This window comes from Miscanthus floridulus, chromosome 3 (genome assembly GCF_019320115.1).
Source record: "Miscanthus floridulus cultivar M001 chromosome 3, ASM1932011v1, whole genome shotgun sequence".
Taxonomy (NCBI): Eukaryota; Viridiplantae; Streptophyta; class Magnoliopsida; order Poales; family Poaceae; genus Miscanthus; species Miscanthus floridulus.
The window spans coordinates 18,492,673-18,507,983 of NC_089582.1; the positions used below are offsets into that span (position 1 = coordinate 18,492,673).

The 15,311-nt window shown below is 42.8% G+C and overlaps 1 protein-coding gene across 1 annotated transcript; it reads right to left on the reverse strand.

The window, feature by feature from the left end:
- Window positions 1-1,449: 1,449 nt before the first annotated feature.
- Window positions 1,450-8,510, reverse strand: LOC136543282 (GDSL esterase/lipase EXL3-like). Its single transcript, XM_066535770.1, has 6 exons — window positions 8,213-8,510; window positions 5,463-5,593; window positions 5,101-5,334; window positions 3,526-3,787; window positions 2,033-2,155; window positions 1,450-1,661 (listed from the first exon to the last, which is right to left on the reverse strand). The coding sequence occupies exons 1-6, from the start codon at window positions 8,508-8,510 to the stop codon at window positions 1,594-1,596; spliced, it is 1,116 nt and encodes a 371-aa protein (XP_066391867.1). The 3' UTR covers window positions 1,450-1,593.
- Between the last annotated feature and the right edge of the window lie 6,801 nt (window positions 8,511-15,311).

The following is a 15,311-nucleotide window of genomic DNA, read 5'->3' on the forward strand; positions in this document are numbered from 1 at the left end:
TATCTATTATTACATCTAAACGAAATATGCTCGATTCGCACTATGATAAGCCTGCATCGCTATCGCCCGGTCGTTCTGTTCGATTCGATCCCCTGAATGCCTCTTCTCCTGCCATATGGCTTGTTCCTGGTGAGGATGAGCTACACGACGTTTAGAAGCAGGCAAGGGACCCTGCAGGTGACATCGGGAGACGACTCAGGTTTGCACTGCACCGGGAAGGAAGGAAACGTGTCTAGAGCAATCTGGGCTGGTAGTTGATCCCCCAAATCTTGCGGTTGTTTTGGATGCGCATCCACGACCTGATGTTGATCCAAATGGCTCCATCGCTGACACACAATTCCTCGTTCGTTCTCGTGCTGCCATCTTTCCAATCGGCAGTTCTTCCTAAAAAAAACCCTCAATCGGTTCTTCGTTACCTCATGATAGACTTACTAAACGACCCATACCAGCGTGCTATTATTTTTTGCCAGCGACTTGCACAGCCCAGCTAGACACACTAACGAGGCCCATTAACACACTTGCTGCCGCCCGTGGTAGGTCAGACAAAATTTTGGATACGAATTTTGGGGCAAAATAAGCGTGTTTTCTTTTCCTTTGTGTCTTCGGAATCCTATGATCTTGCTGTTGTCGGTTTCCTGCATTCTAGATTCTTATAGAATTTCAAGTGCATAGGCATTTCAATCCTCTGTTCTTCCTATTTCTGAAATTTATAATCCTATATTTCAGCGAGGGTCATAGTAAAAGGCCCGTTTGAAGTCACTCTTTCTAAATGTTTTTAGTTGGTAACTATTACCAATATGAATCCAATCAGGGCCTAACGAAGGATGATTTCTCACGATTTTATACCTCACAAAAGTCACATGTACCTAGCAATAGGGTAACCGCAGCAAATAATGTATATTGAACTATCTTGGTGTTCAACAATGAAATTTCTGCTAGCACACAAATGGTAATAGTACTACTTTTTATATCAACATACTGTTTTTTTAATAAACTATATCTGTATAAATATAAAGGTGTTCTGATTGTTGTTACAACTAGTTACAGATCCGTTGTGGTTTTGTACAACACAGTCGTAAGGATTTTGAGCTCAAAACCCCGTTCGGCTTATTCCATATTCGGCTTTTTTTTTAGCAAGGACAGTATTTTTCTCTCACAACAATTCAACCAGAATAATATTTTTCAGACAGTTTTAGCTAAAATTCTATCAGCCGAACGGGCCATCTCTGTCACATTGACGCGCGCTTCGCAGCTCGTGCAGGGAGGAACGTACGTGATCAGTGACTCGAGCAGCAAGAGGAGTTTGGAACAATAAAACAACGGTCCTAAACAGTGGCGAACCGTATTTGAAGCAGAATTTGCACAGTGACTGGCGAGCGAACAGCAATTAGCGCGTGAACAGTAACTGCCACGTCGTCAACAGTGGCTGCCGTGTGGATATGCGGAGGAGGGAGCCTTTCATTACGTGTTTAGGAGTAATCCAATCTTATATGTTTCGTACATTTGGCCGGCAAATGGCATTGAAATGTGGAAATGGTCAGGTTGTTCTATGGGAGCATTAAAACTATTGTAGAGCGTGCAACAGCAATTTCTTCACCTCAGCAGGTACTCCGAAGCTTCCTGAACGAGCTTATCCACTACAATTTTGTAGGCCTTCTCAGGGCAGTCCCAATGGTGCATTGATGATGGTTTTTATCCTCATTAAATGACTTGTCACGTAGGCAAAATACTAACACGGTAACGTAATTAATAAAGAAAGAGAGCAAAAATCATAGAAATGGTTTCTTCATGAAGAAACTAAGTCTACTCTTGACCCAATGCACCAAGAAACCATGAAATCGCCATTGGAGAGAAACCATCAGTTTCTAGGGAGCTCGTGTCGCACTCCCATTGGAGGAAAAGATAGAGTTGGGAGAGAGAAAGAGAAAATAGTTATTACTCATATAAACCATGAGTTGGAAAGTAGTACTTTTTTGGTGTGATATCCTATGTTATAGAAACTACTAGTTTTTTTTATTGGGACTGCCCTTAATAGGATGGAAGCCGTCCCAAAAAATATAATCAATTACATTTGGGCATGCACTCTGATATGCAATGAATATGATGGCATTTAACACTGTGCTACCGCAGCAACCTTCGCTGACATCCTTGAAACCTGTAAAAATATGGCTCATTCTTTAGTCGTGCACAAATGATCGCAAGGGCAAGCCCAACGATAGAGCCAAGTATATGGGTATAAGTCTAAGTTGTAATAGCCGAACTATACAATGTGTGTGTCTATTTGTCTATAAAAAACTTTTTTATTGTTGCTTTTACCAATGTCTCATCTTCTCTTTCATAATCCACTTCACATATCTAGCCCACCACTGTATAGGCTCATGTGCTCAGCTTGTTGCTTGCATGAGAGCCTAGCTCTCCCCCTCTCCTTTCTTCTCTCCTTCACACCAGCAAAATGCTAACTAGCTTGGCTATAAGTCTATTATCGTACTTGGTCTGACGAGAACATGCCAACTAACTGTTGGAAAATCCTCCTCATGAGTGGGCATTGAGGAGAGTAATTGCTCGCAGTGAGCAGGCCCACACATCGTAGGTGTAGCTAAAGAAAATGGACCAATCTTGTGTGCATCTAGTATTTGCAATTTGGCTTGCAATAGAAGGGATGGGAAACAACTGTTCAGTTGAACCCCGTTGAGCACTAGAGAAAGCCTCCAAGAGAGAAGAAACAGAGAGGGAGAAGAGGGAGATTAGAGAGGAGATCTTGCTATAGATCAAGAAGGGTTCATAGTCAAGGTTGTGTAGCTGCAGATCTACATCCTTGGTGCCTCTAATTTGAATTCCACCATCATTTGGTGAGGTATTTCGTCACCCTAGTAGCAGCCCCAAATCTTATTATTGTTGTCCAAGATCTATAGATCTTGATGTATGGATGCCTCTAGTGTTATTTAGAGATAAATTTGTTGTAATCCCATAAGCAGATAGTGGAAGACGATTTGGCTGGCTTGGTCTCGTGGTTTTTACCCTAATTTGGGGGTTTCCGCGTTATATCTAGCGTTTTGCTGTTGAGATGAAGTGTGGCTGCAACTAGTTGCAGCTGCTATTGGAGTGACCAACTGCAAGTAGTTGTGATTGCTATTAGTGCTGATTGTGACCAATTGCAACTGAGGTTGATGTGATAATAACTGGTTGGAATCAGTCGTGAGTGTTGTCATTTCCTCCATTTATATGTGTGATGCATATGTTTCCTTCTTTAAATAGGTAATGATTCTGGGCTGATCTCAAATTGTGGTGAAGTTAGTGCTTCCGTTGTCACTAGCAAGCTATGTTAGTGTTGTTATCCCAACAATAACTAAAACATCTTGAGAAATAAAATGTACAAAATACAGACAATCGTATATAATTAGATTAGTTTATCATATCTTACAGCTAGATGTGGTCTATGATGGTATGAAGGTTGGTTTAGTAAGCTTACAACATCAGTCAATCAATATTATTGGGTTGTAGCAGCGAATAAAATGTAAGACTTACCGTATAAAGCTGGATTCTGAATAAGATCAAGCAACTTGTAGTATATGTCAAAATAAACAATCTTTGATCCAGAAGCACTTCGTTCTGCATTCAATCGCTCTATTTCCTTTGAAACTCTAGAATTATATAACTGTGATGCTTGGTTCCTTAATGGTTCACACTGACGTGACGGGCTTTCTCCTAGTGTAATTTGTGAAGGACAACATCCCAATGGTGGGACACCAACAAATCCAATCCTCTTAGCTCCCATATCATTCAGAGTCTGTACAAAAGAAGAGAGCAATTAAATATGATGTCTTTCTAGTACTCTTTATACAAGACCTATTTGGTTGATGACGTGCAAGGTTGCCTGGTCAAGCAGGCAGCATCATGGGACTTTGAATTACTATAGAGACCTTGGGGATAGATGGTGCTGCTTGGCCCAAGCAAACTATCTAAATCAGTAACCAAAACAATCCTTTACTACACTGGGAAAGTTTCACCACGCAAGGAGAAAATAATATGATGTCACATCTATTACTATAAAGCTATCATTGAGAAGAGTTAAATGCCTCGGAGCTCTATTAATTTGTGTGAGGGTTCTAGTTAGATCCATCAACGCTTAAAATAGGTTTTTTGGTCAATAATCTTCTGAAGTTGTGTGACCTAGGTGCATGTCCATACCTTCACTATATGGGCTTCTAATGATGACATGGCATTTCATCAGACAAGTTGTGGGCTGACCCATCAGAGCACCGGCCACCACTCAAGAACCTTTGTGAGGACAAAGATGAGAGATGAAAAGACTTTGGGAGGACCTAAACAATGATGATGCACTGACGGATCTAGGGGGTCATGGGGGCTCCATCCCCCTACTAACTTGTCTCCACTACAACTAAAAGGAAGATTAGGGAGAAAGAAGTGAGGGGAGAAAATGATGAAGAGAATGAAGATGCGAGTGAGGAGAGGAAGAAGTAGCTAGATCGCCTAGAGCTTGATGCTGAGTTCACCCTCTCAATGTAACGTGTCACCAGGGCGTCGCCATGCTTGACGCCAACAAGAGGGAGAAGACGGCAAAGAGAGCATGAGGACCATGCCCGTGTGATGCTAGCATGGTGCTTGTTGCATCCAGGAGCTCATGGTGGTGGCACAATGTGAAAGGCGCACAACCGACGAGTGTGACATTGACATCATATCATAGGTGTAGCATGGTCGCAGAATATCCCTAGAGTAGAGATGGCCCCAATTCATCAAGATTAGTATGCCACATCAACATTAGTATAACCTAGGTGACACAACTTAAAAGATTTATTGATGGACCCAGAATCAGTTGACAGGCCTAACTAAAACCACCACACAAGTTAATAAATCTCTAGTGCATTTAACTCTAAAAAAATACATCTTGTTTGCTTTAGTTGAAATCTTTCTCAACGTCTTAACAAAAGATAGAAAATATATTTGCATAGTTTAGGGAGCAACAAAATAAATATTTAGATTATTGCATAGAATTTACGAATGAGACAAGACTTTTGTGAATAAAAAGATGATACAAAATATAGAGAAATGACTAGAAAGATTAGAATTAGCAATAATTACCTTTGTGAAGTTAATCGCCGAAGAGACAACAAAGTCCACATATGAAGGAAGATCATATTGGTGGCGTCTCAAAGGGAGAAGGAAATAATTATTTATAATGTCATTTGCCCCCATTAATGTTAAGAAGACGCCTTGTGAGATAACTCGTGTCATTTCCTTCTCTCCAACTAAAGCTGTTAGCTTCTGCTTGTAGTCATGAAATAGTTTAAGTTGGTCGGTACTCGACAAGGTGCTCTGCATTAATTTGCATGTCTCAGCTTACGTAACAATTTCATTCTCAGAAACAATAAAGAAGATAACAACTTCAATATTGATATAGCTTCTTGATTTGAAAAAAGTATATACACATGTATAATTATTACCGTAAACGTGGATGTGAGTGGGTCATAGCCACTGCCTCCACAAGCAAACGCCACACCAGTGAGTAGGTCCTTTAGTTGTAGATCAGGACTAAGGAAAGGAGGCAGCAGCTCCTTAATACCCAACTTGGAAGCTGTTCAGAAATAATTGCACTATGAGAAAGAAGTTATGATGTTTCACCCAACGTTGCAGTAGTACTGGTGATGAGTATAGCACTATTAAAGAACAAGGACCTCTATCCAATTTTCCTCGTATGTCATTCATGTGTTCGAGCATTCTAGTTTCAAATTGAGCTATTAAATGCATCAGCAGCCTCTAAACCTGTCGAGGGATGCCACTAAGGTCTATGAACTTTGAAAACAGATTTCTAGATCCACTTTGGTTCAGCTTCTGGTAAAGCAACTTCAGGTTCCAGCAGGCCGTTTGGTTGTCATTCTGCTTTTTGGCAGTAAAAGCACTTTTCAGAAGCTGAACCAAACAACAAACATAATATCGTCAATGATTAAAGGAAGGTTACATGCATGATTTGCTTTTTTCCCCATATAATATGCACTAGAATTTCTAAGATACCTTATATTTTAGTATATGTATGGTAGCCGCGCCAAGTCTTTTATACATTGATCCCTCCAAGTAATATACTATTTGGTTCTTTATTTGCAGCTTATTAGGTTACCCGTGCACACATACACACCCATACCTTATATTTTAATACATGAAATTCTTTGACTTTCCAAAAAATTTAGAATGACTTATAATTTGGGATGGATGGAGTATATATTCTATTCGAATATACTAGCTAGCTAGCTTTCCCCAATTTTAGACATGCACTCCAATACTTACATGGACAAGCAGTAAGCATCCACACGTACGGTGTCAAGACCAGCACACCGGCCTCTAAAAAGAATGGTTTCCTTTAATTTGCATACTAGTAGCTAGTAGCTTAGTACTCCTTACATTCATTCCAAATTGTAAAATATTTTGATTTTTTTTAAATATATGACTCTTTTAATGTATTTTATATAGGGCGTGGCAAGTGTCCGGATGTCTGGACGCCCGTGCAGCCCGCCCCGTCCGCCTTTGCCCCGCCCCACGCGCGCACTTCGCCCTCGTCTCTGTGCCCATCGGTCGCCCCCCGACCCCCTCCTCTCTCTCCACGCGGGCGGCACTCAGGAGCCGGGATGAACAGTTGAGGATGAGCACGCCCTCAACCGCAGCACCGAAGCACCACCGTCCGCTGGCCCCCCGGCGCGCTGTACGCCCAGACCGCTTGCCTTCGGTTCACCCCCAGCCAAACAACATAAAACACTTGCAGCATGAAAAACATTTGAATGCAACATACGTCTGAAAAAAGATGAAACATTTAGAACATACACTTGCAATATGTGTGCGAAACACATGAAACATCCAAAAATTGCAACTTGCAACATGAAACTACTTATTGCAACATAAGACTGAAACAACTAAAACATTTGGGACATATTGTTGCAACATATATGTGAAACATATGCAACATCCAGAAAAAAAATTGATCGCAACATACGTCTGGAAACAAATGAAACATTTTGAACAAACGCTTGCAACATGCTTTTGAAACACTTGCAACATCTCTCGATTTACTTTTGCAACATCAAGATGAAACCATTGCAATATACATCTAAAACATCTGAAACATATATATGCAACATATGGGAGGGGAAGGTTGGGGCAACGACCGAGGAATCGGGCTTCGAACAGCACCATGGCTAGCGCTGCGGATCTGCACCGGGGTTCGGCATCCGAAACATGGCCGGTGACTCGCGAGAGTGGTAGATGGGTACCTCTACGGAGCTACCCCATACCTCGTGGAGTATGACCTTGTCGAGGTCGTTAGCGCCCTTGCAGTGCCTGACGGGCGCCGCCTCCTGCTTGTCTTCGCCCGCCGACGGCGGCGACGCCGAGGCCGACATGCTGTCCTTCCACCGGACCGAGCCGCAGCGAGCACCGCACACCGAGGCCGAGCGGAGCGGAGCAGTGGAGCTGGAGGAAGCGAGAGGAAGCGGAAGTGGAGAGAGGCAGGCAGGCAGGGCTAGCTTGAGGTCCATTTGGGGAATTTTCGGACAGCGCACTGTGCGTGCGTGTTGTTTTTTGAGAGAGAGCGGATGAGTGGATGAGGATGAGCCGCATCCGGACGGGATAGACTCCTGTGGGCCAGCATTATCGATTTATATAATACTTTTGTCATGAAAAAAAATAATTCTAGTTGCATTTTTGTTAAAGTAAATTTGACCAAATATATAGTTAAAAGTATTAACGTCGTTTATACCGCCAAATAAGTATATTATGAGTATATCATGAGAAATTTAATGATACTTATTGAACTATATTTTGTTTTTATATATAGTTAGTCAAATTTGAGACACTTTAACTTGCTATCATACTATAATTATATTTTTTTAGGATGAGATAAAGGAGTATATACTACGTCTCTCTCTCTATATATATATATATATATATATTAAAAACAATGCAGGTAGAAAAACTAAAACGTCTCACGATTTGGAACTTAGGGAATACTAGTTTATGACATTAGTTGTGCAATCTAGCTAGATATAATTAATTAATATAATTTAATCTCTTGCTCAAGTACCGTGCCTCCGACAATAATATAAATAAATAAATATACACCATGTATGTACGGATACTGATGGAAGGAGCATTGAAATCTAAACAGGGTCGGCAGCATATAGGATAGGAGACTACCCCACGCACGTACCAAAGAGGTCCCCTGGGACCAAGCCATTGGAGAACCTCCCGGTGGCGACGCCGCCGGGGAAGTCCTGCCCGTACGGCGGGAAGTTGGCCTTCACCGCCGTCAACCGGTTGTTGGTGTTGCCGGGGTCGACGATGGAGTCGCCGAACACGAAGATGGCCGGGATCTTCGGCCGCTGGTGGTCGTCCGTAGCGGCGGCGGAGCCTCCAGCTGCTGCCGTCGTCGTCGTAGCTCCGTCTGCATGGACGACGACGACCACCAGCGCCGCCGCCGTGGCCACGAGCAGCGCCACTCTAACCATTGCTACCATTATATAGATAAAACATAGGGGGTGTTTGGTTCTTTAGCCGTTTTTAAAATTTATGTCACATCGAATATTTAGATACTAACAAGGAGCATTAAATATAGATTAATTACAAAACCAATTACATAGATGGAGGCTAATTTCTGAGACGAAATTTTTAAGCCTAATTAATCTGTCATTAGCGCGTGTGTACTGTAGCACCATGTTGTCAAATCATGGACTAATTAGGCTTAAAAGATCCGTCTCGTAAATTATTCACAAGTTGTGCAATTAATTTCGTAATTAGTCTATATTTAATACTCCATGCATATATCCAACATTCGATATGACAGAAATTTTAGGAGATAGCTAAAGAACCAAGCCCATCGTCTAAAATCTTATTATTCGGGAAAAGGTCACACCCACCGACGTTCACAGTTGGTTAAAAGAAGGCCTACCAATCATCAGTATCCATCACGTTCACGATTAATTAATTAATCTATATTAATAAAAGAATCAGGTACGGTCATTCCAACGTCAACAGTTGGGCAAAAGAAAAAAAAATGTCCATAGTTGGTGAATAAAATATCTATAACGCTTCTTGAGATTCTACGAAAACACCGTATCAATGCTAACCAAACCAACAAGTTACATCTATCGTCTCCATCGTGCCCATGGACAGGACAAGAATATCTAACCGAACTCAACGGCAAATCAAAATTCTCACTCTGATAATCTTTCTCCCCTATTTAAATAAGCAAGACAGCCTATCCAACAAGGGTTATCGTTGCCCAACAAAAATGACCCCCTTACTTGCAATACAATCTCGACACAACGACGAATGCAACCAAGGATGTTGCCAAGATCAACAAGGTACCAATGCGCTCCACCTTTTCTTCCATTGAATATTGCATTGGTTATTACCAATCTTAACTATTGTCACATCTATTAATCATATAGAGCAAAATCTACACGAGAGAACATCATGCCAACCAACAAGATGATTCTCAAAGAAGCGGCGCAACATCTAATCAGGATATAGAAACATAATAATGTTACCACCTCCTCTCAAAGACCCAACAAATTAAACGACCTAATGTTGATCCAAATGGTTCCATCGCTGACACACGTTTCCTCGTTCGGTCTCGTGTGCTACCATCTTTCCAACCGGCAGTTTTCTTCCTATAAAAACATCAATCGGTTCTTTATTACCTCATGATAGATAAATTACTTTTTTTGAGGGACCCATACCAGTGTGCCAATATTTTTGCCAGCGACTTGCACAGCTCAAGCTACACACACTAAGGGTCTAGTAGCTACTAAATTTAGTAGTTTTTAGTTACTTTAGTAATTTTTTAACCAAACGCTATGACTAAAAGCTACTAAAAGAGCTTTAGTCCTCTCTAGTAACTCTGGAGTTACTAAATGTGACTAAACCGTATAGTAACTGCTAAAGTTTAGTAGCTCGAACCAAACACCCTCAAACAAGGCCCATTAAACACTTGTTGCCGCCTGTGGTAGGTCAGAACTAATTTTGGAATAGGAATTTTGGAGCAAAATAAGCGTGTTTTCTTTTCTTTTGTGTCCTAGGAATCCTATATGACCGTCTCCTGCATTCTGGATTCTTATAGAATTTCTTTTTTTTCTAAGGGAATTGGAACTTATATTAAATCAGTACGTCCCCAAATGAGGAAAATGCATCACCGGTCCTCAAACTTGGCATTGGATGTCATTTAGGTCCATGTACCCTCAAGATGTAATTTCTAGGTCCCTAGCTCGTATGGATGAAAACAGTATGGATATTTATTCGACCGTCCGTTCGACCGAACAAATATGAACACTTATCTGGATAGTTACTCGGATATCCGTATTTTTTTCGGATACGGATAATAAAACGGATATCTTAGGCGGATATCAAATACGAATGTAATATCATCGATATCCGGCGGATATCGGATAATCCGGTTAAGTATCGGATATATCCGAATATTATTCAAACGGATATTATCCGGATATTATTCAAACGACCTTGGATGGAGAAATGATCAAAATAAAAATTGTAGATCTCAAAAAGTTATGAAACTTTGTTGTTTACAATTTTTTCATTTGAAATCATTTAGTGCTTCAAAATGCTATTTGAATTTCAATTTCGAAATGGTTAAAGAACGCCTATTTCTCTTTTTAATCTTTGGCTAAAACTTGTAACTAGTTTTTCTCCCTCGTACTAACTTCAAATTTGATAATTTTTTTTTCTAAAATTTTCTAAAATCATGTTCTATCAATTTATTGTGTTCTTATAGCTATTATTGTGTTCATCTTTTCATGTGACTGTATTGTATCTATTTGGATTTTGAATTTCAAAAAATAGCAACTTCAAACGTCATTTTCAAACATTAAATGACTTCAGTTGAAAAAGTCATGAACATAAAAGTTGTAAAACTCATCAAGATCTACAACTTTTATTTTGGTCATTTGTTCATCCGAGATTGTGGTAGTAACATTGTTCACAAAATTTACATCCCTCTCTTGTAGTTTCATAAACTATAAGAGAGATGTGTGAGATTCGTGAATAATGTAACTACCACTATGTCGGATGAACAAATGACTAAAATAAAAGTTGTAGATCTTAGAAATTTATGAAACTTTATAGTTGAAAACTTTTTTTATTTGAAATCATCTTTTCAAGGAAAACTACGTTTGAATTTCTCAAATTTAAAATTTGGATTTTTCAAACGACCTTGGAATCTCAGATGGAGAAACAACCAAAATGAAAGTTTTAGATCCCAAAAAGTTATAAAACTTTGTTGATTACAACATTTTCATTTGAATTTGTTTAGGGCATCAAACAATATTTTTTTGTTTTTTTGTTTTTTTTTGTCTCGAATTGTGATTTTTGAAATTAGGCCAAAATATTACTTCTTGTCCAAACGGCCCAATCCTCTATAACCCTAGCTAAGCTAGCTGGCCCATATATAAGTTTCCATTTGGATATATGTATATATATATATATATGTATATATATATATATATGTATATATATATGTGTGTGTGCTGTTTTTATATATATATATATATATGCTGCTTTTACTCAATATCCGAATAGATATTTGTATTCGATCTTCTCCGAATCCGATTCATACCGTATTCGATACTCATTATTCGTATTCGTAACCGAGTCAATCCGTATTCGTATATGTATCCGAACGCTATCCGTGTCCGAATCCGAATCCGAACAGAAATATAAAAACAAATATAATATAAGTGATATCCGTTCGTATCCGATCCGTTTTCATCCATATTAGCCCGATATGGTTTCGGGTCTCGGTCCAAACAAATCTGAAGTCACTCGTTATGCTGACATGGCGTGTGGAGCCCACTTGTCAGGCCTGAATAGGTCCTTCTCTTATCCTGCGCGGCCTCGGCGTCAGCGGCGCATGCGGCGGGGCCACCGGTGTCGAACGTGCTCGTCGCCCGCCTTCCACACCAAGAACCCAATCTGCTCACGCCCTTCGTCGCCGACACCGTGCAGCGGATGCTGGAGGAGCGCGTGCTGCTGCCGTCGTCGTCGTCGAGCGAGGTGGAGGTGGACGTCGCGGAGTGGTACCAGCGGCTACCGCAGCAGACCATCGCCGTCGCCGCCTGCCCGAGGCCCCGAGCCCTCGCGGATCCATGGCCGTGCAGCCAGCACTCCCGGCTCAGCAAAGCGAGCTTTCCCCTTTTCGCATCGCATCACCCATCGCACGTTCGAAGTCCAGCTCACCGTCGTGCTTGGGCACAGCACTGGTGCATGCACGCGCACGCATGGAGGAGCGGCTGCTCCAGGTGTCGGGTCTCTGCATCGGCAGCCAGCGCTGAGGTGGCTTCCGCCGCCGTCCACGGTCGCAGACGCCATCGCCGACTTCGACGCAGCCGGCGGCGGCCGCGACGACGTGGACTCGCGGTGTGGGACGGTAGCGAGGGGTCTCACGTGGCCGGCCGGGTGTGCATGGCCGGCGCGCAGTTCTCCGCCATGGCCGAGCTCGAAGCCGTCCGCCCTGCCGCGCTCGCCGTCGCGGCCAGGAACAGCGCGCTCTCCGCCGTGCCGCACTGGCTCCCCCACGCGCCGCCTCGTCAGCGAGATCTCGCCGTCCGAGATCTGCTTTGGCGGCGGCGCCATCACCTCCAACGCTGTGAACGGGTTGCCGTCGTTGCGGAAGATGGCGGCGGCGGACTCGAGAGACGGGATCGCACAATGGAGATCTCGGACTTGAGCTCCTCCAGGCCGGAGTGGCTGTGCTCGGCGGCCGGCTCGTCGGCGGAGAGGAAGGCCTACGGCGGCCGTCGCGGCCTGGGCCGGCCCGTGGCCAGGGAGCAGCGTGGGCTCGGGTGAGGAAGGAGAAGATGGCCGGCGTCGGGTGCATAAGAAGGTGGACCAGCGCGGGCCGCCGGCGTCGAGCGGCTCGGGCAGCGGGCGTCGCGGTCAGGGGTCGAGGGGCGCCGCCGCGCGGGCACCTCGCTGTGCAGCGCTGTCGCCGCGCACCTCGCGCAGGCCGGCACCACTTCTTGCCCGGGAGAGATAGGGGCCACGGGGGCTCGGCCTGATGGGGATGGCGCAGGGGGCGGCGGCCTGCCGGTGTCGGCCTCCTGCCCAGCGTCCGGCTTTGATCGAGAGAGCGCGCGTGCTGAGGGCAGTCCCAATGAAAGAAACTAGTAGTTTCTATAACATAGGATATCATATCAAAAAAGTATTTCTTTTCAACCCATGGTTTCTATGAGTAATAACTATTTTCTCTTTCTCTCTCCCAACTCTATATTTTCCTCCAATGGAAGTGCGACACGAGCTCCCTAGAAACTGGTGGTTTCTCCCTAATGACGATTTTATGGTTTCTTGGTGCATTGGGTCAAAAGTAGACCTGGTTTCTTCATGAAGAAACCAGGTCTATGATTTTTGCTCTCTTTCTTCATTAATTACGTTGCCATGTCAGCATTTTGCCTACGTGGCAAGTCATTTAATGAGGATAGAAACCATCATCAATGCACCATTGGGACTGCCCTGAGAGAGCAAGGAGAAGACCACGGCCCCACACGTCAAATGCAGGGTCAGCTGCCACGTCAGCGTGAAAAGCGGGTGACGTGTGACCTAGATGGTCACCAACTTCAAAGGCCTTCTTCGCTGTCCGCATAAGTTTTTTGATGATTCTGAGCTGCCTTTAAATGACTCTGAATAACACTAACTCGCTCTCGAGCTTCTTTGATAAAATCAGGTCCAAAATAACCACGATCACCCACTTCAACTCAGTTAAGAGGTGTTCTATATTTCTTGCCATACATGGCCTCAAAAAGGTGCCATACGAATGCTTTCTTGATAGCTATTGTTATAAGAAAACTCAGCTAGAGTCAAGCATGCGTCCCACTTTTCTAGAAAAGAGATAACACAAGCCATTAACATATCCTCAAATACCTAATTGACTCTTTCTGTCTGACCGTCAGTTTGCGGGTGATAAGCTGAACTCCTGAGGAGATGGGTACCAAGGCATTTCTAGAGTTGCTATCAGAAACGAGAGACAAAGACTGATCGTCTATCGGAAACAATAGTAAGGGAAACTTCATGTAGGGTCACAACACGATCAAAATACAACTTGCATACAACTTGTGTTCCCTTAACCGAGTCAATACTATCCGAAGATACTGTGCATGCTCTTCATTGTTCTTGGTGTATATCAAAATATCATCAATGAACACCAATACAAACTTATCCAACTCCAGCATAAAGACTAAATTCATGAGGTACATGAAGAATGCAGGAGCATTGGTGAGACTAAAAGACATGACTAGGTATTCATAAAAGGACATACCTAGTAGAGAAAGCTATCTTTGGTATATCTTGTGGTCGGATCTTAATTTAGTGATACCCAGAACGAAGATCAATCTTTAAAAACACTTTGGCACTAGCCAACTGATCGAACAAAGTATCAATACGAGGTAAATGATATTTGTTCTTAATGGTTACCACATTGAGAAGGCGATAATCCACACACATCCGAAGAGTGTCGTCCTTCTTCTTCATAAAAATAGATGGACAACCCTATGATAAAGAACTAGGACAGATGAATCCCTTCTCCAATAATTTCTCTAGCTGCTTCTTCATATCTGTCAGTTCCTTTGGAGCCATGCGGTAAGGACTCCGCAAAATAGGAGCAGTACCAGGTTCTAACTCAATTGCAAACTCAACCTCCCAATTCGGTGGTAACCTAGGTAAATCTTCAAGAAGGACATCCGAAAACTCACAAACCACAGGAATAGAGGCAAGATCAGGAGAGGCTTTAGTATGAGCAATAACTGGTAGGGTGGAAACTGAGGACATAAGGAGAGACATTCTATCCTCAGAAGAAAGAAGCTTCAACTCAACAACTCTCTGCCTAAGGTTTAAGACTACCCCATAACTTCTCAACCAGTTTATTCCTAGAATTGAATCTATGCCTTACCCAGGCAATAACATGAACTGGAGATGATAAGAGTGAGTTGCTAGCACTAATCTCACTGTGTCCGTCCGAGTTTTAACGTACAACTACGCACCCGAAGCTCTGATTCTATAGGCAATAGGAATAGCCATAGTAGATATATTGTGCCTTTGTGCAAACCCCATACTCATGAATGAATGTGATGCACCAGAATCAAATAATACATATGCTGGGTGGGAATCAATGGTGAACATACCAGCCATCACAGACTCTCTCTGTGGAATCTCCTCAGCCTCGGTGAAGTTAACCTGCCCCGAGTGGCTCACGGGCACCTTCTTCCTTATGATAGTCCTCTTGACCAAGCGAGAGTTGGCTGAAG